At 39.6% G+C, this 26,292-nt stretch overlaps 2 protein-coding genes and 1 pseudogene across 11 annotated transcripts in view; 2 read left to right on the forward strand and 1 right to left on the reverse strand.

Moving 5' to 3' along the window:
* The window catches only part of Spink10 (serine peptidase inhibitor, Kazal type 10), a 115,469-nt gene extending 111,661 nt beyond the window's left edge, over nt 1-3,808 (forward strand). For 6 of the 10 annotated variants that reach the window (XM_011246949.3, XM_017317926.2, XM_006526029.4 and 3 more), the window contains one exon: nt 409-3,808. In XM_011246949.3, coding sequence (XP_011245251.1) covers nt 409-454 — 46 coding nt within the window. In that variant the 3' untranslated portion in view covers nt 455-3,808. The remainder of the gene's footprint in view (nt 1-408) is intronic. The other 4 variants (XM_030250514.1, XM_017317927.2, XM_006526036.3 and 1 more) reach the window with 2 other exon arrangements.
* Spink13 (serine peptidase inhibitor, Kazal type 13) overlaps nt 1-26,292 on the reverse strand; it is a 133,889-nt gene that overhangs the window by 53,035 nt on the left and 54,562 nt on the right. The gene's annotated exons all lie outside the window — the stretch shown is intronic.
* Nucleotides 11,517-12,300, forward strand: Gm19159 (predicted gene, 19159; annotated as a pseudogene).

A 26,292-nucleotide genomic window follows, 5' to 3' on the forward strand; every position in this document is an offset into this window, starting at 1 on the left:
TCAGCTGTGTTCCTACCCTACATCACATTTATTTTTCTCTCTCTCCAATGCTTCCTTCCATAAACATTTCTGTGTACTTAATCCTCAAAATGTCCAGTGCTTCTAGGGGACCACGAGGATGATTTCTAGTCCTCTTCTTTGTTGGGTCTGAGAGGATCCCAAAGCTGAGTCTGAGCTGGGCTTCCAGGAAAGATCCACTATCCCAAGATAGGAGCCGTGTGAGGGTGGATACGTGGTGGATTGCAGCTGCTTGTGGGTAGAGCGAGATTCTCTGCATCAATACATCTCAGTTACTTCTCATTATAAAGCAAGGAGTGCAATGCGATTTAAAAATTAGTGCGTGTTAACCAGAAACGGTGGCTCAATTCTGTAATTTTCTTTTCCTTCTGATTTCTCTTTGTTTTACAGAGCTGCTAAAGAAAAAATTGATTATCGGCATTTTGGTCCCTGCTGAGTTTTGTACAATGTTCCGAGTCCTGTGGCTATCCCTTTTCATGGTGGATTTGGCAATCAAGTAGAATGTTCTCAATCAATGCTGAAAATTCCTAGACAGCAAGGGAAACTTTCTGTGGGTAATAAAGTGGAATACAGGATATTGAAAGAATTTTTTCAAGCTGTGATTGAAGGGTTTTATTTCAATCAATTTATTATAGTGTTAAAAAATTGCTGTCTTAATTTTGTGTGTGAAAAAACTCAGTGTGGTTTGTAACCATAGATGTTTCATTCACTAAAATGTTAAATAAGTTTTATTCTAAGTATTATTTATCTTAGAGGCACTTGCTTAAGATGGTTAAGGTGAATGAACGCGTTTAGAAATTGTAATTTGTTGATGCAAAAAAAAAAAAAACCCAAACAACCAAAACAAAACAAAACAAAAAAACCCCCACAGCTCTCACCTTGAAGGGAATAGAAGATATTTTGGGGGCACATTTTGTGTAACTGTGATCACAGATTTAAGTTACCCCAGAGTCTATGTTCTAACACGGATGCAGCTTTATAAAGTTTATAATCTTACAGAACATAGGAAGTCATAAATCAAGGCAAGTTCAACATACATTGGTGGGTGCATCAGAGAGGCGGCTACAGCAAGATGGGAGAAGCTTTTCCCTTGGCCTTTGCTGTGGTTTGAGTGTGAAAGGCTCATAGGTTCATGTGTCTGAATTATTGGTCCCCAGTTGGTAGAACATTTGAGGAAGGATGAGGAGCTGTGGCCTTGTTGGAGGAGATGTGTCACTTGGGGTGAGCTTTAAGATTTCAAAAGCCCACACCCTTCCATTCTCACCAGCTCCCCCCCCCCATTTTTCGTCTCTACCTACCTAATTCCCGTGTATCAGATTGAGCTCTCAGATTCTGCTCCATCACCATGTCTGCCTGCTGCCATGCTCCCCACCCCCACCCCATCATTGGCCATGGACTCTTACTCTGCAACTGTAAGCAAAGCCCCAAGTTAAATGCTTCCTTTTACAAGTTGCCTGAGTCATGGTGCTTTGGTCACAACAACAAAAGTAACTAAGAAAGCCTCAGATTCTGTCCGATGACACTCTTGGTTTTTGTGCTGGTGGAGGCTAGCAGTTGGTTATGTTAACAGACTTAAAAAGGGTTCTACCCATTAGTCACAGGATGCTACTTCTGGAACAGAGGTGGGCAAGACATGGATGGATATTCTGGAGACTAAAGCTAGCCTGATATAAGGTAATTAGCCCCTGGACATATAGCAGTTCAGTCTCTCCACACACTGTTGTAGTCAGTTAATCAGTATTGTAGAGACAGCTCCTTTCCAGAAAATATCGTTCACACATTCAGGAAGCATTTTCACAGATGAACAAATAAAACATGATGTGAGTATTCATTGCAAGCACAGATCAAGAACTTCCTTTATACTTAAACCTGAGTGGCTAATGAGATACCTGGAAACTTGAATTCTAGTAAGTACCCTCTTGGTTAGTTATAGTGAGAGCCTAGGAGCTGAATAGATTCCTGGTAGACAAACAGACAGGAAAGAAAAGCTCTGTGTAGTATCATGGACTATTCTCTTAAACATTTAAGATGGCCATCTTCCTGATTATCTTCCTCTTTTCAAGGCAAAGACTTGGTGAGTCTTATCTCCCCCTGGGAAGAACTTGGTAGGCCTTTCTTGTGGGTAGCTTCTGTGGTAAGAACCAATCAGCTTTCCTCTCTTTGTCTAATGACCCAAGCTCCCACACACACCCCATGACAACCCAACAAGCCAGTTCTGAGGAATTAGAGAGCCCACTGCATCACCAGACAAATATTGGCTTTTTAAAAAACACTAGGGCACCATTTAAGGTCCCTCTCTACCTGGTGGAATGTGTATTTTTATGTGCTGTGTTGTACATTCATATTTATGCTTTCATTAAAATCTGCCTAGGTGCTGAGACATTTCTTTTCCTGACTTTTTTATTCTGTAAATCAGTAAAGTAAAAGACTCTGTTTCTAGGCAACCCCGCCATGATATAATCAGTTTGGAACCCATTCTGGGATGGATACAAGGTCAGTCTTTGTCAAGAGAAGCAACCAAGGTGTTTGGAGAGTGCCCTGGTGAACTTCCAGGGCTGCTCCAATATCTTGGAGTGTGGGGAAAGGAGGTGGTGATGGGTGAACTCTAGGCTAATATTTTTGTTTCTTCTCTCTATGAAAGGCTAGCAAGAAAACACCTCCTTCCCTGACCCGTCGGGCCTCTCCTTCTAGTTCTAATACCTGTGGAGTGGAGAGCCAAAGAATTCTTTCAGACAGTCCTTGATGGCAGCCCAGTCCCATTGCCTGAAATTGATGACTTCCTGCAGTTAGCTCCTGCACTCTGGCTTCTTATGAAGCCAGAAACTACATAAATTTACACCAAAGCCGATAGACTTTTACTCTTTTATCCTAGGATACATAATCTCTTTGGGGTATTTCAATATTCCTTCTTTATTTTTGCTTCAGTGGTTTGAATCCAAAAGAAAGGGATCACTAACAAGTAAGTTAAGAACGTGCAAGAGTTCTTTAAGCAAGTTAAAATGTTTAGTGATATTAATGCAGTTTGATATCCCTACTAAAAACTTGTGAACACAGACCCCTGGCTCATGCTGGGGTTCAATTACACTGAGAAACCTGACCCAGATGCTGGAAGGATGCATGTCTCAGATCAAGGGTCAAGGGTTGTGGGGCCAGAAAGACACATTGCCTGCATCTAAAGGAGTGTGGGGGTGGGGGAAGCTCCTTTTCTTAGAAGACTAGTGGGAGATAACATCGCCTAAGAGGGCATTGATTGGGTCAACATTCTTTAAGGATTCCTGAGAAGTTAGTCTCAGCTCTGAACCAGAGAAACCTGACAGGTTCACAGAGCTGTGGCTAGGCATTACTTCTCTGGTGTTAAGGTCTACTTCTTTGAAATTTCAACATATACTGAAGACCCAATGAGATTTCCAGGCTTGTGTGTTGAACAACTACTGGATTCTCAGACTATTAGTCAGGAAACAGCCATTGTTAGACCATCCAGACCACAGCCTACGAGTCACTGTAATAAATCCTATCTGTCTGTCTGAATATATCTATACCTCTACATCTGTATCTATATTATATATTCATTCTATCAGTTCTGTCCCTCTAGAGAATCCTGACTAGTAGGACAATAAAAGAAGAAACTAATACATTTGCATTGAAACCCATCAATGAAACACTTTTTTTTTGTTTAAAATTTACATATTGTATGATAGTGACAGTCTCAATTCATCCCAGGAGCCATTGTACTTTTAAGGTTTGTGATAATGTAGAAACAGACTTACTCCATGGGTAAAGATTAGCATATGAACATGTTAAAATGGTTGTTAGTGTTATGCACGATATATTAATAAAATTATAGCCGTAGGAACATAAAATTCCAACTTAACCAGCTTAAACAGAAAAAAATGTATCCTTTGTTCCATGAGGTTTCAAAAGAAGCAAGCAAAGGCAGGCATGGTGAGGGAACATGGGATTTTTAAATGTCAAGCCCACCCCTGTGACATTCTGTCTCCAACAAGAACACACCTCCTAATCCTTCCTAAATTGTCCACCATCTGGAAACTGAAAATTCAAATACATGAGCCCACAAGGGCAATTCTTATTCAAATTACCATATTCCACTCTCTGGTGCCCATAGACTTGTAGCCATATCATATTACAAAATGAATTTAGTCCAACTTCCAAAGTCCCCAAAGTCTTTCACAGTCCCAACAATGTTTGAAGTTCAGCCTCTTCTGGGACTCATAGAATTCTCTTGGACTGTTATTCCCTGTAAAAATCAAAGTGTGGCAACAAACAACGGTCCAGGATAAATACTACTTTTGCAAAACGGAGGAAAGGGGCAAGTGTCACATGACTCTGGCATCTTTTAAACCATCTTGGGGTCTCCAACACAATCCGGACTTCACCTCCCTAGCCTCCATGTGGGAGGCTCTTCTGCCACACGCTGGGCCTCACTGCTTATCCTTAAGTGCGGAGCAAAATTCCACAACCCCTTCACTTCTTTGTCCTTTCTTCTTTCTTATTGAATATACATTTTTGTACAATATATTCCAATTATTCTTCTGAATGAAAAATGAACTAAAAAGAGGAAGATATACTACTCCTAAAGTGTAGAGACAATTTTCATTGTACCTATAAGAGAGGGAAGAGGCCAGGCTGAACATGGCTAGCTGACTAAACCGGACCATGAGAGGGGCGAGCAGGACAAGGAACAAGAAGAGCTGTAGCCTACCAGGAGGCAGCCCTGGCCGAGAGGCTACGAGACCAGCAAAGTGGCTGATCACCCCTGAAGTCGGCTCCGTCTGTGCCCCTAGGCTTCAACTTGGCCCTTTGATTTCCTTTTCTTTGGCACTAGAGATCCAATTAAGACCTGAAATCTTTCTCATGAAGAAAGAAGTTTTGAATCCTACTCAGAACAAGGGAACGGTTACGATTTCTCCTTTAAAAGGAGAAAGGGGACTATTCGGTCTGCTACTAGTGGGGGTTTACAGTCTCTTGCAAGCCCCAACCCTGTAAGACAAGGTCCCAGCCAGGATATCATGAGATACAGGGTGCTCGGTGGCTCTGCGGCAGCCACCAGAGCAGGAGCTGCAGCTTGCGCCGTAACCCAGTAGTGTCTTCCCCTCCGTAAACCCTCTGAGACATCAGGCATCCCATCAGTCCCAGGAGATGGTTGGAATGGGGACCCACCTCAGGGTGGTCATGGGATGCTTGGACAGGTTTTCTGTAGGAGAGTCCCTTACTCTGCTACCTGGGAGGGAAACTGGCGACGGAAGCTCTGCTAGGTCCTAATGCCTTCCTTTTCCTGAGTCTCTAATCCTGCTTCCTCTGCCACAGGACACTTCTGTTCTTGGGACTCTTTGTCTTATGCCTGTGGTCTGTCTTTGTTTCTGTTCCACTAAGACTGGACACTTTAGCTCCCCCCCCCACACACACACACACACTTTTCAGTTATAGACAGAAAAAACAAACCTGCCCATCAAAATTCCAATATAATTCTTTACAGAACTTGAAAGAACAATTCTTAACTTCATATGAAAAACAAACAAACAAAAACCAGGCTAGGTAAAACAATCCTGTACAATAAAAGAACTTCTGAAGGGTTCACCATCCTTGGCCTCAAGCTGTACTATAGAGCAACCGTAAGAAACAGTAATAAACAGTAATAAATAGAAACAGACAGGCTGATCAATGAAAACGAATTGAAGACCCAGATATAAACCTACACACCTACAGCCACTTGACTTTTTGACAAAGAAGCCAAAACCATACAGTAGAAAAAGACAGCATCTTCCACAAACAGTGCTGGTCTAACTGGATGTTTGCATATAAAAGGATGCAAGTTGATCCGTGTCTGTGACACTGCACAAAACTCAAGTCCTCGTGGATCCAAGACGTCAACATAAAACCAGATACACCAAATCTAATAGAAGAGAAAGTCAGAAATAGCCTTGAATACACTTTGTGTACTTTTAAAGTCAAGCATGATGGCACACACCTATAAGCCCAGCCCTCTGAAGACTGAAGACAATGTAAATTTGGGAAGAGCTTAGACTACATTGTCAAACACTGTGCAGAACAATAAAACATCCTTTGTAAATGCAAGATTCATGGCCTTAAACTTATTAGAAGGACTGGTTTCTTGTTATAAATTACAGATATAATAGAAGTATTGGAAAATCATTATGCTACACTTATGTAGATTATATTTGTATATTAGAAAGCTACACAATTTAGCATGAGAATTGCAAATTTTTCCCTTGTAGTGTTTTCCGTATAAATTAAAATTAAAACAAACCAAAAAAGATAAATCTATCATCTACCTACCTACCTATCTATCTATCTATCTATCTATCTATCTATCTATCTATCTATCTATCTATCTATCTATCTATCTATCTATCTATAATTTTACCGTAGCTGCTTCCTATGTTGAAATCTAGAGTACACTCAAAGGAGTTTTTCAGAGACTTGGTATAACCTCTGTAAGGGCACAGGAGCAAATGGTGGCGCTTGTAGAACAGCGCCATCTGCCGGCAGAGCTTTGATTTATAGTAGTCAGTCTCCTATCTAAACTAAGTCCAAATGACAGGAAAAAAAAAACCATGAAAGTCAGAAACACTTGCATCTTGATACCCTCTCTTTATAGGTCACACTGTCTATTTTTACTCTATGTTCATAGAACTTTATGGATGTGGAAAACTCTGAATGTAAGTATTGTAGGGATTGATGGTGGGGACTTGCCGCGGTAATGGTTAAGCAGTAACTCCCCCATTGTAGGAAGGGCTTTGAAATCTGTATTTAGTATACACATTGGTGTTTAAAGAACTTATATAAATCTCTCTGTGTCTCTGTCTCTCTCTATCTCTGTCTCTCTGTCTCTCTCTTACCCTCCCACTTGTTTCATCCCCACCCCTGCCCCACGCATGCATGAACGTGTGCTCCTAATGTTTTAAACCTAAAACTGCTTTGAAAGAACATCTGAGAATCCCTGGGGGAGAAATGTTCCATCCCAGTAGTATCTGTGGGCAAAGTTTTTGTTGTGGACTCTCAGACGGTTAAGTAAAGTTATCTTCTATATTGAGTTAAATAAAAGTTCAGGCCTATTTTATTATAAGTCATTTGTCCAAGTACAATATTTCTTGAACTAATGCTATGGAAAGTTATTCAAGCTTTACTTGATGGGTGCAGTAGAGCACATATTTAACTGAGGCTTTCAGGGGGCAGAGATAGGTAGATCTCTGTGAGTTCAAGGCCAGCCTGGTCTACAGAGTGAGTTCCAGGACAGCCATGGCTACATAGTGAGAGCCTGTTTCTAAAAAACAACAACAACAAAAAACAAAAAAAAAAACAATAAAAACTTTACCCAATACCCCTTTTCTACAACTTTATATAGCTACCTTTATTCTGTGTACAAAATATGGCTGTTTCTTCATTACCAACATTACTGGATCTGTGATTAAACTGTCATTATTTAAACAATTAATCGTTCGTCTTTGAATAAAAAGAATATTAAAACTCCGATGTTCCAGACTTGGTGTATTTCTTCATTCTTCATTATAAAACAGTGTACTTTGATCAATCTATGGTAAGGTGACATGCTCTGAAATGGATGGGCTTGGGTGCTCTTCTGTACCTTGATTCTTAGTTAATTATTTTTATATCTGAATGGCCACAGTTACACTTCCTGAAAGTATACTTTCACCCCCTAAGTAGGCAGGTATTTATGAAGAAATACATATAATTTTAATTCATATTAATTCTTTCTAGAATTTTAATCTTTTGGCTTTAATATTTATAGTGTTATTCATTATTTAGGCCTTTAAGCTTCTCTTTAGGTGCAGGCTAGTCAGTTGACTGGTTTCTGTTATTGTAAAGTAACACTTGTCTCAGCACCTTGGATAGGAAAGCTATGCCTTCCACTTAGATGCATACATAGAAGATTGAGAGAGTAAAAATGATCCCAACTAGATGAGATTTAATAATCTGAACGTTTTGTTATCTTTGAACTTAAAAGGACAACTTTTCAGTGTAAAGAAAAGGAGTAAAATGCAATTTTCTTAAAGTGGAAGTCTTTTAAAATATAGTAAATTCTCAACTATCGATTTGTGGATGGCACCAGATGTCTAGAATAGGACTGACCACCACTTATTTGGTGTTACCGTGAGCTCTCCTGACTGAGTGCATAGTTACTTTCTGTCTGTCTGGTTCTGACCCCTGAACTACACCTGACATCTTTGAGACTCTGATCAGTAATGACCCTAAACATCTGGTTGAGTCAATGAAGAGATTTTTAGACCCAAGAACTTGGAAAACATTCTGAACTGGAAGGAACTTGTGCAAATTTTAAAGTGCTCTTGTGGAAGATGAGACTAGGAGTGTTGGATTTTGGCTTAAATGACTGAGGACTCTGAAAATCATAGAGGCAGATAGCACCATATATAATATTTTATTATAATACATTCCTAAAAACACCCTGTGTTGGAGTAATTGTATTTATCTTGCTCTGTTGCAGGTTATGGTATGTTAACAGAAGGCTATTAATTTTTCTCCATGTAAGCCAAGCATCCACATTCATGAAGGTAGACCTGGTTTCTTGGGAAAGCTATTTGAATAGGGCTATGATGGAGTATCCAGGTAAAGGGTGGCTTTACTTTCCTGGTCTGTTTCCCATCCTCTGATGTTTACGATTTTGTCACTTATTTCTTCAGAGAAAAAGCAAATAAAACCACAATTATATTAGGATAGAAGGCATTTGGCCCCTTGTTTTTCAAGTGAGACAGCTCACCCGTGTGGAGAGTATGCTTGGGGTGTAGAGGGCACTACAAGGGTGTGCATCTAGGGTAGAAAATGTAGCAAGTATAAGTGAGAACCAAAATTACTTATAATTACTGTATTGGTGGTATCTTGCAGGAGAAAATGTACAATTTCTGTTCATTTTGTTTAATATGGGGCATGCTATTTGTCTTTTTTCTCTGGCTTCTATATCTCCTCCACTGTCTTAAAAAAAAAAAAACTAATAGGAACTTTGGTTCTGTGTAACTCAAACTCTACACTGACAGACACTGTCTTTCACTGAAATGTTACTAATCCCACAGATGCCTTTGTCCTCAAAGTCACACTTAGTTGAGATTAAAATATTTCCAGGCATCTCACTATGCTGTTAGATATGATAACATATGGGCCAGTGGCAGCTTGATTTATATCTGTCTGTTATAAAAACAAAGGAATCGAATTTCATTCTTCTTACTTAGGCTGAGATTGTTTGTAAGGCTAACGTGCAGTAGCTGTGAAGTGGCCCAGTAAGAGCTGTGTCAACCAGATCAGAGCAAAGTTTGAGGTAGTTGCAGTCCCTTTTAATTGGGCTCAATAACTATCCCATTAATCTGATTAAGTTATAATGTCCTTAAAGTGAAAACCATTATTTTTAGTGGCTATTTCTATAGTCCTGTAATCAATATTGCCATCAGTGTATAAGAGTACTTTGTTATGGCAAAATTTGTACCCGGCAATCTTGTCCATCTAGCCTAGCCATAATCTGATTTTGTCCTTGCATTATTTTTTAATGTATTGAATAACTGATTAAAAGCAGAATGAGTTCAAGGCAGTTTGAAGCTTAGACCTAAGGAAGTCTTTGTATGGATTTGTTTGTTAGATGTAACTGGAGAAGGATGAAGTGTGAAGCAGACGGTACCTTGGTTTACACAGCATCCTTGTTTCTTCAGATGTGTGGGCTTTGTGACTGTGATCACTAGCTGGACAATTGGCAAAGCTGTAAACTATTTTATTATTGGTTAAAATTATATTTTTAAAAAACCCTCAAACCCATTTATTCTCTTAGGTAGAAACCAATGTGATGGCTGTAAGAAAATATCTTAAGGAAAATCAACTCTGAAAATGACCTTTCAGACACACTCAAGTACTACTTAGAAAGGGATAGTTCATAAATATATTTGTATACTTAAAAGTAAAACACTCACAAACTCACACGATTAAAAATAAATCATCTAGAAAGTAAGACAATTTACTTACTAGACTTTGCCTGACATCTTATGATCACTGCCATGTTCTGTCCCTACCAAGACTGTTGCAGCCTCTGTCTCATTTCTTCATGCTGATATGAGGAGATCCTGGGGAAGATGTGTGGTGTCCCAAAATCTGGAAATGGGGTTGGTGTCACTTAAGTTGTAAATGTGGGCTAGGGCTGGCAGAAAGGGCAGAAATCAGCCGCTGGTGAGAGGGGTCTGTACAGGGGTGTGATGCTGGAGACCTACAAGAGCCTGGAGTTCCTGGGGCACTGAATGATCAAACTTGACTTAAATTCCAGATGAAGCATAGATTTGGGCTGTGGAGGTAGAAGCCTTAATAGCAGTGAGAACCCCCTAGATGTTCACAAAGGGAGTGTTCCGATTGGGACCTACCAGAAATATCAAGAAAGATGCTTGTGGCAAGTGGAGGTGGGTGCCAGTGATACTTTGTATGGAAGCTGGTAAACAAATTGGCGTGTAAACTTCTTGGGAAGCCAGGCCCCAGACCTATTCAGCCTTAACACTCATCAGAGCAAAGCAGAGTCCTTCTCTGAGATGTGTATTCAAAAGCAGCTCAGTTCAAGCCCCCATTGGTCTATTTGGCCCGAATTGTGTATTTGCCATCTCTCTGACATCAGCTATACCCAGACACTTCTTTGAATGAGCCATTGATTGTCTTAATATTTCTTACTTTGGTGGGGACCAGTCAGAGGCTGGGCATAGCCTACCCTCTTGTTGTTGTAGTGGACTGAAGCTCTGGGTGTGATTAGACCTGGCAGGAATATGGGATCTGCAGGAAGAATCTCTGGCAATCATCACAAACATCAAAAGTGTCAGCTCTCAACACAGAGTGACAAGTCCCAGTTCCCAGGGTCTATGACAGAGTTCATGGTAAGCATGGGTGACAACTCATGAACACTGGACACCTGGTGCTCAATGCACAACTTGGAGAGTGTCTTTAAGGCAGTCTCCTTTAGGAGACAGAGGCTCCTCTAAGAGGCTTGGCTGATCTCTTCCTCTTCTAGACAGCTAAGCTTGCTTGAGCATGGTTCTCAGCACTTCTTACTGGTTATATTTTCTTGAGGAGAAAGAGAGCTAGTATACTGGTCTGTTTCAGTAACTTCCTAAAGCTACTGAGTGGTTCACTTCCTGAACTCAGCTGAGCAGAAGGATGAAATGTGTGCATCTTGCCTTAAAAAATCCAAGGTCTTGGGGCTAGAGAGATGTCTCAGTGGTTATGGTAACTGGCTGTTTTTCCAAAAGACCTGGATTTGATCCCCAAGACCCACATGGTGGCTCAAAATCACTAGGATCTTCAGATTCTGCTACCTTCTTCTGGCCTCTGATGGCTCCAGGTGCACACACACACACACACACACGATGTGCAGATATATATACAAGTAAAATATCCATACATATAAAAATAAAATAATTAGAAGAGAAGAAAAGAAAATCCTGTGTCTTGATGAGCTTCCCTTCAAGATGTTTGGAGATGTCCCCCTGGAACAGTATGTGGTTGAGTGCTACAGCAGTATAAGTGGTCCAAGCAAGGAGTGCCAGATGCCCACGCAATCACAGATCCTACAAAGAACACTATCTCATTACCACCTTCCCACTGGCCATTCAGATCTCTCAGGTGGTAAGCATGGTCTATGAAGCCATCTGTTACTTTGGTGAGAGCTTGGATCAACTTGCTGCCTCCCTTGAGTGCCCCATGATCTCCCATTGGAAAAATATTATGACACCTCCATACCCAGCAACCTCTGAGCAGTACCATAATATGACATTGCTGTGCCTGGCACTTGGGTATAGCCTCATGTCAGCCAGCACAATGTTGATCTGTACAGATTCTCAATAGGTATTAATGCCTTGATCACTGTGCATCTAATGTCACCAAAGAGACCAGGTCTGTGACTGAGAACCACCCCTTCCCTCACTGAAGGAACTGAAGACCTACAAGACTGAGCGATATACAATGACAGCTCTGTGGATGGTTTCAATTACGGGGATGAGCAAGACCAATGCTCAAGGCTGAGGTACTGTCTGCTAAATCATGGCTTGTGGCATGAGGATCAGAAGAAGGCCAGGGTGAAATGGGTGTACAAGAAGGTGATGGGGGCCTGAGTGGAACCTAAAGAGCAACTCCAACTTGCTTTTCTCTGGTGTATACCAAGAGGCACCCACCTAGCTCTTCAAGTAACAGGAGTTTGTGGCTTGGCACCTGAAGACTTACAGGGAGAACTAACCTCAGGAGCACTTTGCTAAATGAAGCCTCAACTATCCAGAGAGGTAGTCCTACTTTGAGCAGAGTTGGAAGGCAGGATAATGCCCTCTGTTGTATGGCATGTTCCTCTTAACTGTAACATTCCTTCCAAATTCAAACATTTGCTCAGGAAGGGAAAGGATGGGCTAATGTTCTATTACTGTGAAAAGACACCATGAACAAGACAACTCTTACAAAGGAAAGTATTTAGCGGAGCTGATTTACAGTTTCAGAGGCTTACTATGTTATAATCATGGTGAGGAGCACAGTAGCATACAGACAGACATGGTGCTGGAGAAGTAGCTGAATATTCTACATCCATATCCACAGGCAGCAGGAAGAAAGAAATTCTGGACCTGGCATGGGCTTTTGAGACTTCAAAGCCCACTTCCAGCAACATACTACCTCAAACAGGGCCACACCTCCTAATCTGTTCAAAGAGTTTCACCCCCTGGTGATCAAGCATTCAAATCTATGAAACTATGTTGGCCATTCTTATTCAAACCACCACACTGACCCCCATCGGCATATCATAATGCAAAAATACTGCATTCAGTTCAACTTCAAAAGTCCTCATAGCCTATGAGTCTTAAGACTGTTTAAAATTCCAAAGTCTCTTCTGAAATTCATGCAATCTCTTAATTGTAACCCCTGTGAAATCAAAATAAAAAAGCAGACCACATATTTCCAATATACAGTGGTGCAAGATACATATTACCATTCCAAAAGGGACAAAAAGAAGCATAATGAAGAGATACTGGGCCAAAGTAAGACTGAAAACCATCAGGGAAAACTCCATATTTTGCATCTCCATGTCTGAAGTCAAAGGACTCTTCAGATCTCCAACTCCTATCAGCTTTGTTGATTGAAACACACTTCTTTCTCTTGGGCTAGTTCCACAACCAGTCCTCAGCTCTCCTCTGCAGGTATTCTACAATTCTGGCATCTCCAACATCTTAGGATTTCCAACACAAGCCAGGCTTCACCTTCACAGATTCATACAGTGCCTAAAGAGGCCTCAATGCAGGGACACACCAGATCTCACTCATGACCTCAGCAGCTTTCCTAAGCCTCAGGGGGAGATTCCACATCACCTTTGTTGTACCCTTGATTCTAAAACCAGAAGCACATGGCTGAAGCTTTCTGCCACATTCTGCTGCTTGCTAGGGCTGGAACTCAGCCCCTTTGTTCAAGTACATTTTCATTAGCTTTCTGCTTCTCATCATCATCACTGCTTAAGATTTTCTTTAATTCCTTTTCACAAGTTGGAAGCTTAGTTAGAGAAGGTCTTGCCCTGAAGACCCTACTTCCTTTTTATCATTAGGCACCATTTAGCCTTAGGCATTTCTTTAAACTTTTTATCTCCTAGAGCACAGAAAGTAGCTCTATTACACTTCTTGGTGCTCCTTTTCTCTTCAAACTATATATTTTCTGTTTTTCCTTGCATAACTTGCTCCTTTTCATTACAGATCTGCTTAAGAGTGGCGACTAATAACCACTCAACATGGTTAATACTAGCCTTTCTTGAAATCTCCTCTGCCAATGCTATTAATCCAAAACTCTTCAATTCAGCCTAAGGCAGTTTTTGTTTTGTTTGTTTTGTTTTGTTTTGTTTTGTTCTGTTTTGTTTTTGTTTGTTTGCTTGCTTGTTTGTTTGTTTGTTTTCTGACAAAGGCAGACAGCAGTCACATTTTTGCTAAAATATCACAAAAACAGTTTTTAGACCACTTACTATTATTTTTCTCCTCTGAAACTTCTTGAACTGTACTGAGCCATCGTACTCTACGTTGCTCTCAGAACTGCTGTCTTCCACAATCCTACTAGTACTGCTCATTAGGTTTTGCTTAAAGTGTTCAATTTCTTTTCTAAAAGTCCAAAAGTCCATATTCCACCAATAAGCTGCATGATCAAGCATATCACAGAAATACTGCACAACCCGGAACTAACTTCTTGGATAGTGTTCTATTGATGTGAAAAGACACCATGACCAAGACAAGGTTCACAAAAGAAAGCATTTAATAGGGGCTTGCTTACAGTTTCAGAGGTTTATTCCATTGCCATCAGTGTGGAGAGCATGGTGGCATACAGACAGACATGGTGCCAGAGAAGTAGCTGAACATTCTACATCAATATCCACAAGCAACAGGAAGAGAGAAACTCTGTGCTTGGCATGTGATTTTTGAGACCTCAAAACCCACCCCAAGTGATACACTTCTTCCAACAGAGCCACACCTCCTAATCCTTTCAAATAGTTCCACTAGATGGTGACCAAGCATTCAAATATGTGAGCTTCTGAGGGCCATTTTTATTCAAATCACCACAACCACGTCACCATCTGGCCAACTTCTCCAAGTATATTTCAAACAAATAGTATTCTGCTTATGAATATTTCACATTCAAAGAAATCTGTAAATGAACCACATTACAATATTTCAACAATTTTTCATGCCTTTCTTATCATCTCTGGGTACATATATCCTATCACAATATACAGACAGACTATCATCATATGTTCAGGGGGGGCTTGCCCAACTCTTACAAACTTTACAGGATGATGAATTATCTTCATCACAATCTCTGGCCTTTCTGAGAAGCTGAGGTACATGGTATGGGCAAACACTTTCCAGGAGGATTTGGTGGAACTGGTGATTTTAGTAGGATCAGAAGAGAGAGTGCTCTCAGAAAGTGTTGACTTCAAAGCCCTGCTGTCAACAGGTCACTGTATTTTGTTCTGTTAATTCTCTGGAGCAAAGCAACAACTACTACTAGCAAATTAAGTAGAAGTTTTCTTCAGGGATCAGTGTCTTTTGAATGCTAAGCCCTTTTCTGTCCTTATCCTTGTAAATGGGGACAGTTGCTTGTAATAGCATATGAAACTGCAGGTTGGTTCTGGATTCTAGAGATAACTTGTATGGAATGATACAGTTAGACTGCCATATATGTTTCCACTCCTCCTCTGCTTCAGGATGCCCTAGTTTTCAGGCATGTGCACTGTGACAAAGCATCATGATCTTGGAAACTTATAGGCAAAAGTATTTAATTTGGAGTTCATATTAACAGTGGGTTAGAGCCTATGACCCTCATATCATGTTGGGGAGCATGGCAGCAGGCAGGCAGACATCATCCTGGAGAGGTAGCTGAGAGCTCACCTCTTGATCTATAAATATGAGCTAGAAAGAGCTAACACAATTGTGCAGGGGGTATTTTGAAATCTCAAAACTCACCTCTAGTGGCACACCACCTTTAACACGCTATACCCCCAAATTCTTCCTAAACAGTTTCACCAACTGGAGACCAAGCTTTCCAACATATAAGCCTACAGGAACCATTCTTATTCAAACTACAACAGAGGTTTAGAAAATTTTTTAGTTAAGTTGAAAATTGGAGATACCAATATCATGTGACAACTTCCTAGAACAGCAGCAGCTGTGAAATGGAACCAGTCTGAGCCTAGGAGATGATCCTTGTGTGCTGCAGAGGGAGGAGCTAGAGAAGTGGCCCAAACCCTTTGGAGGATCCCAGAAGATGGATGAATCTCAGAAGTCTGACACAGCTTTTGATTGTTGGATCTTGGTTTTGTTTTGATTAGGTTGTAACTGTGTCCTGGTTTTCTTCCCTCTTGAAATAATAAAGAATTCAACTTACTCTGATTTGTACATGTACCTACAGTTAAAAGTATTTAATCCCATAAAGAGATTTTTAAATTTTTAACAAGATTTGGATATTTAAAGAGACATTAGACATTTTAAAGAGATGAAACCTTTGAAGTGTTTGAATTTGTAAAAAACTGAAGGATTTTAAGATCTATAATATGTTTTATATTGTGATATTTATTAATATAACATATTGGGGACAAAAAAAATGAATGGTTTTAGTTTAACAGTTATATGTTTATGTGTCAAATTGACAAGGGGACAGCTGTCCTGGATATACAAGTCTGAGCACTGCAATGGCTTTTTGTGTAACTCATTGTACTGTCTAAAAAAATGTGCACTGACATTCCTTGTAACTTCAAAACTAAACGTTAGCATAGCAAGGCACTACCATGACTTTTGTATTTGAACTGCATAAAAGAATTTTTTTATATTTCGTGGATTTTCATTTTTTCCAACATTATTTGAGATGCTCATAAAGTGACTGCCCCAATCTGAACTGCCAGGACAATGGAGACTGACCTGTGTCTTTGGTTGGAATCAGCATCACCAATGCATACAGTGTAAAGCTGTAGTTGAAGTAAGTAAATGAATTATGTGTGCTTTGTGTTTCAAATCTTAACATAGGCAGTGGGCATAGTAGCTTACACCTTTACTCTCAGAATTCAGCTCAGGGCAGATCTCTGTGACTTAGGATCTTGCCTTGTTTATGTTACAGTTTCCACACCATCCAAGGGCTACGTGGTGAAACCCTTGTGTGTGTGTGTGTGTGTGTGTGTGTGTGTGTGTGTGTGAGAGAGAGAGAGAGAGAGAGAGAGAAAGAGAAGGAAATATTCAGGAATGTTTCTCAGGAGCTAAATCCAGAGAAAAATAGAATTCTTCCCTGTGATGAGCTGTGTAATGCGCAGATTGACGATTTTGATGTAACTGAGGATACTTTTGACATCCTCGGCATCTTTTTCTCCAGAGTTAAAGTCAAAGTGATTAGAGTTGTCTTTCATGTATTCAGCCATGACTGACTTCTATACAAAAGGCAGCATTGTAAATACGGAAGAAGCAGCATCATAAAAACCTTCTGGTAAATCCAGAGGATATTGAAGATCCTCTCTGTTTAATTATTGCCCATGGCATGACTTATGCTTTAAAGACCACAAAGCACTAAATGCTGTATAAGTCAGTAGTGCTCTCTGACAATAATAATCTCACTGAAAGACAAAGTATACACAGGATAGAAGTAATAGTAGTGTAGTGATTGTAAGGAACATTTGAATAACCTGGAAAGTGGAGGGGTAAAGAAGGGGGTAAAGTAGAGAATATCAGGAGGACCAACAAAAACGAAGGGTCATTTGAGGCCTCATATGGAAACCTGATACAGTATAAGTGTCTTCAAATGTATACATATATGAACAAAATTGAAATTGGAATCACCAAATAATAGAAGGCAATCTTTCAACTAGACATCTTTCACCACCAAATGAATGGGTTACATATCACTGAGTTGTTTAACAACCCAGGCTATTTCCAAGGAAATTAGTTACTCTCCATAAACTGAGCATATGGCCCCATTGCTGAAGACAACACTAGACAACTCAATGAACATGGAGGAGTTAAGATGCTGCCTACCTAGAGCCTTCACCCCCTACTGACTGGTCTTCCCAATACTAGAAAGTATTCTACATGCTACCAAAGGAGAAAGAAAAAACACCAACCCAGCTACAAACCCTGAAATGTCCAATGGTGACCTGCTTGCAAGACATCCTGATGCCATAGCAACAAAGAGTTGTGAGAGTAACCAACCAATTCAGGATTAGAATTAAGGCCCAGTCCATAAGATGGAATTTATTCCTCACACTTCCCAAGTGGTGAAGAACTGGAGACTAGATAATCCAGGGAACTAGGGGAAGACAAAATAGCACTGCTCTACTAAAGGAAAGTGGTAATAAAATGACTCCTAACAACATTCTGCTATCCTCATAGATCAGTGCCTTCCTCAGCCATCAACAGAGAGGCTTCATCCTACAGCATGAGGCAAAGCAATTCGGAGACCCACAACTGCATAACATGGATAGAGTGAGACACTATGGAACACTCGGTCCTGAATAATATGTCCATCAAATTCTTCTCCTTAGGGTTCAGAGAACTCTGTGGAAGAGGAGGCAGAAAGATTTTAGGAGCCAGAGGGAATGGAAGACACCAAAGAAACGGTGTTTTTGTTTGTTTGTTTGTTTTGTTTTTTTTTGTTTGTTTTTTTGTTTTGTTTTTGTTTTTGTTATTTGAACACAGCAGGACTGGCAGACAAGTGAACTCACAGAAACTGTACCAGCATGTGCAGGGCTTGGCACAGATGGAGTCCCAGTGCGGCCCGGAAGTTATCACAAGTCCCCGTCCCTAATCTAGAGGTTATCTACAATTCATGACTGCTTGCAAAAAAAAAAAAAAAGTACTTTTCGCTGATTGAGTCTCACTGGGTATACAAATACACTTAAGGGCAAGTCCCATGCAATAATAGATAAACAAAACAAATTCAGTGTTACTAGGCAGGGGCGTGAGTCCTATGCAATAATAGATAAAACAAAACAAATTCCATGTTACCAGGTGGGGGGGGGGAGTGTTTTCTTTTGTTGTTTTTAACTCACAAGGCTTTGTCTGGGATTTTTTATAACCTTACAGATCTTATTATTGTTTCCATATGTTTTTATGGGTGTTCTGTGTCTGTGAGTGTGTGTGCCTAGGTATTTGTATGTGTTTCTTGTATTGTTATTTTTGCTTTTTTTTCCTGTTTTTTCTAATTGTTTTTTTCATATTCTGGTTTGTTTGTTTTTATGTTATCTGAGTTTATTATTATTATCATCACCATCATCATCATCATGTGCTTGTTTGTATTTTAATGAGCAAGAGAGAGAAAGAAGGGGTGACTTGGGTAGGTGAGGATATGGAAAGGGTCTGGGCAGAGCCAGGGAAGAAGAAACTGCCATCAGAATATAGTGTATGAAAGAAAAACTATTTTCATTTGAAAATAGTAATTAGGCATCTTTCATGACACATTAGCTAGAATTGTCAAAGTACTGGATTTCTCAAGGTCGGTTGAGTAATTTTCTCAAAGAATTCTAGCTAGGCAGTAACAAGCTATTTTCTATTCATGTAGTCAACCTGTCAACATAAATGCACCACAAATATATAAGTTGGAAATTTTTAAAGAAAAAGGGATGGGGATTATTAAATACGTAGCTCAAAATGCTTTTAAAAGCATCACTATTTTCAGACATATGGTTCATCTTAAAACCTTTAAAAGGAGATGTTTTCTATTTTTAGTTGACATTCTCTGTTCCAGGCAAATGAGTGAATTCACCTTTCTTGTGCTTAAATATTTACTCAGGTTTGAACAATTCATGTCTCAACCTATGTGTTTATAATAGTAGACCTGCCAATTACTTTTGTTATCAAGATACCACCTCTTTCAACATTTGATTTACCTGTTTTTCTTTCCCAATTTAGAACTTAAAAAAAGAAAAGGAATAAGGATTTGTATAAGTTTGAGTATCTGACAAAAATAAGAATCTTTTTACCTTAACTTAAGGGAGATAATTGAATAGCTTTGGTCAGAGCTAAAACATTTGATATTTTAATAATTAGCACTCACCAAATTTTCCATCTTCAAATCTTAAAGCATTATTTGACACACAAGCCAGAAACAGTTTCTTATCTCTGGCACCAATAGGCTTCTAGATTGTTCTTCGAAATGCTCTTACTCAAAAGAAATAGATCTTGATGAATTTGCATATTTAATAGTCAGTCAAGTTGACCCATATTCTTTGGTAGCTTTAAGTTGTGCCACGCATGCATGAATTAAATGAGCTTTGTTAAACAAGAAACATTCCCATTGATTTATAAATACCACAAGAATGGAAGCAATTTGGAATGAAATAGAGTATTAGTTGCAACTGATTTTTTAATTTACTTTAAAAAATAAACTACAAAAATTTAAGGTCAGGTTACATTTAATGAATATTTGAAAAATAACTTTCCATAGCTAAAATTAAAAAAAAAACAATTTCTTTGTAAAAATGTTGAACTTGCAAAAAACATGGCTCACACAAGGTACATGGCAATATGTGAAGGATCATTTCAAACAACAAGTAAGAGAAATGTTGGCATTGGAAATAAATAATTACTTTTATATTCTTCTCAAGATTCTGAACTCAAGATTCAGGAAGGATTTTTATGCTTGTCTCAGGGAGCAATCCTGATTTTTGCATCACTTACTGTCCCTAGTGAAATATGGATGCCTCTACACATTACCCCTCCCTGTGGCTTGTAAAGAAAAGAGGGAGGCTTCTCTATGTCCCACCTCTCAGATTCAACAAACAGATGCTCTTGGGATGCATTCCTCCAGGAAGAAAAATAAATCAACAATTAGCTTGGGTCACATGCTGCTATTTGCTTATTAGAAAGAATTAATTTTGCAAATAAAAGGAGAATATTTAATTCAAAACAGGTGCTTGGGCTGAAGTAGCTGTGAATTCTTTTCTCTTTCCTCCAAACAAATACCAAGTATGGGCAACTTTGGGATTTTTTTTTTTAAATGTCTTCCAGCTTTGAAACTGTTACGATGAGCACAGTTGAAATTGGAGCAGTAAGCTAAAATATTGGTTATGATTTGAAAAGAAAGAAACCTTTAAAGGTTACATTCACATAAGTCCTGGTTCATCGTATGGCATCGTATGGCATCGTAAGAGCACACCTTCCACGTGGTAAGGGAGCAAGAAGACCACATGCTGAGAGAGACTGGCTTCATTCATGTGTAAGTGAACCGTTGTATATTGTGTGCAAACAATAAATTTTCCTTATAAATCCACTTCATCTTTTTAATGAAAGGTTCTTTTCCCCCCACCTCTTGGAAAAGGAAGCTGTTTTTGACTTTTTTAGAAGTAGTTGGAAATTTTGGTATTCAAAAAATCCCCCCCACCCCGTCTTCTAAGGAATCACCAGCAAGCCCTGTGAGCTTATGTTTCTCTTATCACCCTTTCAGCTAAGCTCAAAGGGCTTGCTGTGCCGTGTGCTGAGACTCTATCTCAAAATAGATAAATAGATAGATGATAGATAGATGGATAGATAGATAGATAGATGATAGATTACATAGATAGATAATAGATAGATAGATAGATAATAGATAGATGATAGATAGATAGATAGATAGATAGATAGATTACATAGATAGTTAGATTACATAGATAGATAGATAATAGATAGATAATAGATAGATAGATACATTACATAGATGATAGATAGATAGATTAGATAGATAGATAGATAGATAGATAGATAGATAATAGATAGATAATAGATAGATACATTACATAGATGATAGATAAATAGATAGATAGATAGATAGATAGATAGATAGATAGATAGATAGACAGGCAGGCAGGCAGGTAGGTAGACAAATAGATGATAGATTAGATAGATAGATAGATAGATAGATAGATAGATAGATAGATTACATAGATAGATAGATAGATAGATAGATAGATAGATAGATAGATAGATAGATTACATAGATAGATAGATTACATAGATAGATAGATTACATAGATAGATAGATAGATAGATATATACATACATACATACATACATACATACATACATACATAGGCAGGAAGACAGGACACAACTCTGACCCTAGTGACACAACTCTGGTCACACAGTAGTGTGTGTGCAGTAACACATACAGTAATGATGCAACACTGTCATCAACTCGTTACATCCTTTTTCTGGAATCACTTCCAGTGCTTAAGACTTTGCCATTCCATATGGCTAAGGCTGGTAGAAAAATGATCTAATGTGGTTTTCTAGTTAAGGTGTGGTGAACTCTCTAGTATAAGCTGCCTCGCAGTTTGGACGTAGAAGCATGAAGGATAAAATAAGAACACTTTCTTCAAAAACCTTCCTTTAATAAAAAAAAATTTTATGTTCTATCACCTGACTCGTTAGCATTTTGCTTTTCTTGTTTGTTTATTTTGAGACTAGGTCTTTCTATGTAGACTCTGCTGGCCTTGAACTCACAGAGATCCACCTGCCTCTCCTCCTGAGGCTGGAGTTAAAAGTGTGTGGCACCATGTTCAGCAGATATAGATGCATTTTTAATAACAGCATAATTGCTTTCCACTCCCAAAAGAATGGGTATGATTAATTTATAATTAGTACATATAACACCAAGTTTTCTACATTAGACTCAAACTAAGTTTGAAAACATCTTATACTTGAAATAACATAATATGGGATGATAGGAATTCTCCATTCTCTGACTAAAATCTATCATTCTTTTGCCAAGGCTGGAAGAACATTTTTTCCCTATAATCTCCAGGATTAGAAAACATTTATCTCCTCAAACAACACAGTCAGTGGTGATCTGGTCACGTTTCAGCATACATTTAATTAGCTCATTTTAGGAATTCTAGATTGTGTCTGAGTATTTGATGGTAAGGTTAAAGCAGAGATTTGGCTGAAAATCTTCCCTGCAAGGGACAGTGTTATTTGGACAAAGCAGCATCCTGCAGAATAGAAAAAAAAAAAAAAAGGTTTTGCCAATTACATATTCGATGGAGGACTGATATCTAAAACATAGAAATGACTCTGAAAACTGAATATCAAGAAAACAAACAGCCCAACTGAGGGGAAAAAAGTGGGATATGGACCTAAACAGTGAATTCTCAACAGAGGAGACTCGAATGTCTAAGAAACAAAGCAACGTTCATCATCCTTGGTCATTGGGAAAATGCAAATCAGAACTACTTTGAAATTTCATTTTACACCTCTCAGAATGGGTAAAATCAGTAAAATGAGTGGAAACTCATGCTGGCGAGAATATGGAGAAAGAGGAACACTCATCCATTGCTGGTGGGAGTGCAAACTTGTACAACCACGGTGGAAATCAGTATGGTGATTCTTCAGAAAGCTGGGAATCGATCTGCCTCAAAACCCAGCTATACCACTCTTGAGCACACACCCAAATGATGTTTCATGTTCCCACAGGCCATTTGCTCAACCATGCTCCCTGCTGCTCTAGTCATAACATCCAGAACTTGCAAATTATCTAGATGTTTCTCACAGAAGAATGGATAAAGAAAATGTGGTACATTTACAACTTGGAGTACTACTCAACTGTTTAAAAAAAAAACAAATCATGAACTATGCAGGCAAGCTGATAGAACTAGAAAAACTCATCCTGAGTTAGGTAACACAGACCCAGAAAGATAAATATGGTATGTATGCACTTATATGTGGATATTCACTATTTGTTTGCTTGTTTTGTTTTGTTTTCCTTTGTTTTGAGACTGGTGCAGAACTTGTTTTGTAGACCAGGCTAGCCTTGTACTCCAAGAGATGTGCCTGCCCTGCCATCCTCCTTAAGTTCAGGGCCTAAAGGCTCTCGCCTCCATGCCTACAGGGGATTTCCTCCTAGTGCCTGACAGCTGCAGGTGATTAAGTCCCTATTGGCTTGAAGGCAAACTCAGGTCAAATTTATGAAACTACATTTTGAGTTGGAGTGGTGTTTATCTGCTACTATCTTCTGAGCATAGTGATGTTTAGGGAATAGAAAGCCTGTAAGCCTGCACTATAACTTGATATAAACTCTGCCATCCATTTATGGGATTCAGGATAACTGACTGTGTACTGAACTCCACTGTGACTTCTGGCATGGCTTGTAGAAGTAAGAAGATCCAGCTGGATATTTGGAGGTCAATGTCCCGTTGGACTTGACAGAAGACACTGCCCTGATTTCTCCAATGACATCAGAGCCCCGGGACTCCTTAGCCATACTTTGGACTTTTGCCAGGCTGAAGGGCAAGCATAGATCTCCCTGGGGAGCAAGTGTGCCTGTACCGCTTGGCTAGTGTTGGGTTTCTCTCTGTGAGAGAGGATTTGTGCCCATGGTGAGGGTGACCCCAGGTCTAGCCCCATTCTCAGCTTTAGCACAGACCAACGCAACTTTAGCAGTACACACTGTTCCCAGGTGCACTAAATTCCCATTTCCACCAGGTGGCAAGCCAGGCCTGCTTTGCACATCCTCATGTATTTATGAAGACCGTTTGCCAAAAGAGGTCGTACAAGCACCACCATTAGTGCCCCTTCCTCTTGCGTGGGGACCATCTTTACACAAGGAACAGAGCTGTGGCCAGAAAGAGAGAAAGGTAAAAAAGTTAAAACCTCGTGACTAGCAAAAGTTAGATGTTGGGATGGTGCCCTGTTCTATCACACTCTGACACATTGTAAGTTTTAGCAAATATTCCCTGATATAAAGACATGAATACAGAAAAGAAAGGAATGAATTACTACTGTCTGCAGGATGGATGACACTACTGCTGAAAAACACAAGGCTGATAATGAAAAAGACACTGTCAAGGAGAAGGAAAAGTTGCAAGCTGATTGGACATTATTATATATGAATTAGTACATGGGTTTTGCTATTGTTGTTTACTTAAGCAAAAACACATGATAACAGATATTGAACTAAAGACTCCATGTATTTCTATTTTTAAAATCAGTTCTGTTATTGCTGTCTGTAGCACACATGCACAAGTGTAAATGCACAGGGTGTCATGTGAACCTGTTCCCAAAATGTACTGTTACCTGCATGCAGAACTCTGTCCTTCCCAGATGATATCCCAGAGACCTCAGCCACGGAGGGTACTACTACTTCCAAGTGGAGAAGTTGCTTCAGTTGACAATGTTACATGGAACATGTAGTTTGTCTTTTGATATTTGTGTCTAATTATAAACCACATGTATACACACACACACACACACACACACACACACACACACACACACCCACCACTTCTTTTCCTTACCATACCTTTCCCTTCCACCCCTCCCATGGACCATTTTGGATTTTTCCTATAAAACTCCTGCCATTATTCCCCAGAACCAAGCAAACCTGCAACTACACACCTTCCAACCTCTCTCCACAAATGACATCACCCTGTGGACACTGTTCTGCTCCTTGCTTTGTCACCTACCCTGTCTCAGAGCAGCCCTCCTTGCTGCCTCTGCTTTGACAGTACATGTGATGCGGGTTTTTGCCACAGGAGGGCAGAGGTGGATTGCTTTCAGAGGAAGGAGTCCGGTGAGCCTCTCTGTACTGTATGCTGCTTAGCCTGATGAGACTGGCCATGGAGGATATTTTTCCTTCTGACAGCAGCAGCCAGCAAGGGGCACCTTGTCCTGTCTTCTGGTGTGGGTTTTGAGCTAGCCAGAAACATCCCTTGCAAGTTCCATGCCTTCCAGTTACCACTTGGAGCATGTGCGGAAATGAAAAAGTGAGAGATAGTCTGGGTAGATGAAAAATCACTGAAAACTCATTTTTTAAAAAAGTGGTCAAAGGGGAAAGAGTTCATTGCATCAGATTAATCCAAATCCTCACAAGCAATGACTTTAAGATGGTTTCACAAGGAAGCTGATGACTTTGAATATACATGAGATCATTTGTGAGAAAAGTCCACTGCTTGGGCATCTAGATCAATGGAGTAGAATTGAATAGAGAGTAGAAGAGAATGCCCAAGTACAAATAGAGCCAAATGCCACCACCTGATTCTTGATGAGAAGAAGAAGAAGAAGAAGAAGAAGAAGAAGAAGAAGAAGAAGAAGAGAAGAGAGAAAGAAAGAAAGAAAGAAAGAAAGAAAGAAAGAAAGGAAGGAAGGAAGAAAGGAAGAAAGGAAGGAAGGAAGGAAGAAAGGAAGGAAGGGAGAAAACAGAAAAGAAAAGGAAAGGAAAGGAAAGGAAAGGAAAGGAAAGGAAAGGAAAGGAAAGAAAAGAAAAGAAGAGGAGAGAAAAGAAAAGAAATACACCACATGGTGTCTTGAATGAGAATGGCCCTCAGGGGCTCATATGTTTGAATTCATAGCCTCAAGTTGGTAGAGCTGTTTAGGCAAGAATTATGAGGTATGGTCTTGTTGAAGGAGGCATGTCACTAGAGATGGACTTTGAGGTTTCAAACACACACACCATTCCAAGTTAGTTCTCTGTCTCATGCCTGTGAATCATGACTATGTGCTCAGTCACGCTCCAGTACCATGCTTGTCTGCCTGACTCCATCTACCTGTGGTGGTGGTCAGGGACTCTAACCCTCTGCGACCATGAGCCCCAAATTAAACACGTTCTTTTATAAGTTGCCTTGGTCATGGTGTTTTATCGCAACAGAAAAGTAACTAAGACTCAGTTTCTTCAACAAGTGGGAAGACTTGATAGCCAGTTGTGGAAGAATGAAATTGAATCCTTGTCTCTAGGGCTGAATGGAAATTAACTCAAAAATAAATGAGAGTCCTTAAGACTAGCAACTCT

Source organism: Mus musculus, chromosome 18 (genome assembly GCF_000001635.26).
Source record: "Mus musculus strain C57BL/6J chromosome 18, GRCm38.p6 C57BL/6J".
Taxonomy (NCBI): domain Eukaryota; kingdom Metazoa; phylum Chordata; class Mammalia; order Rodentia; family Muridae; genus Mus; species Mus musculus.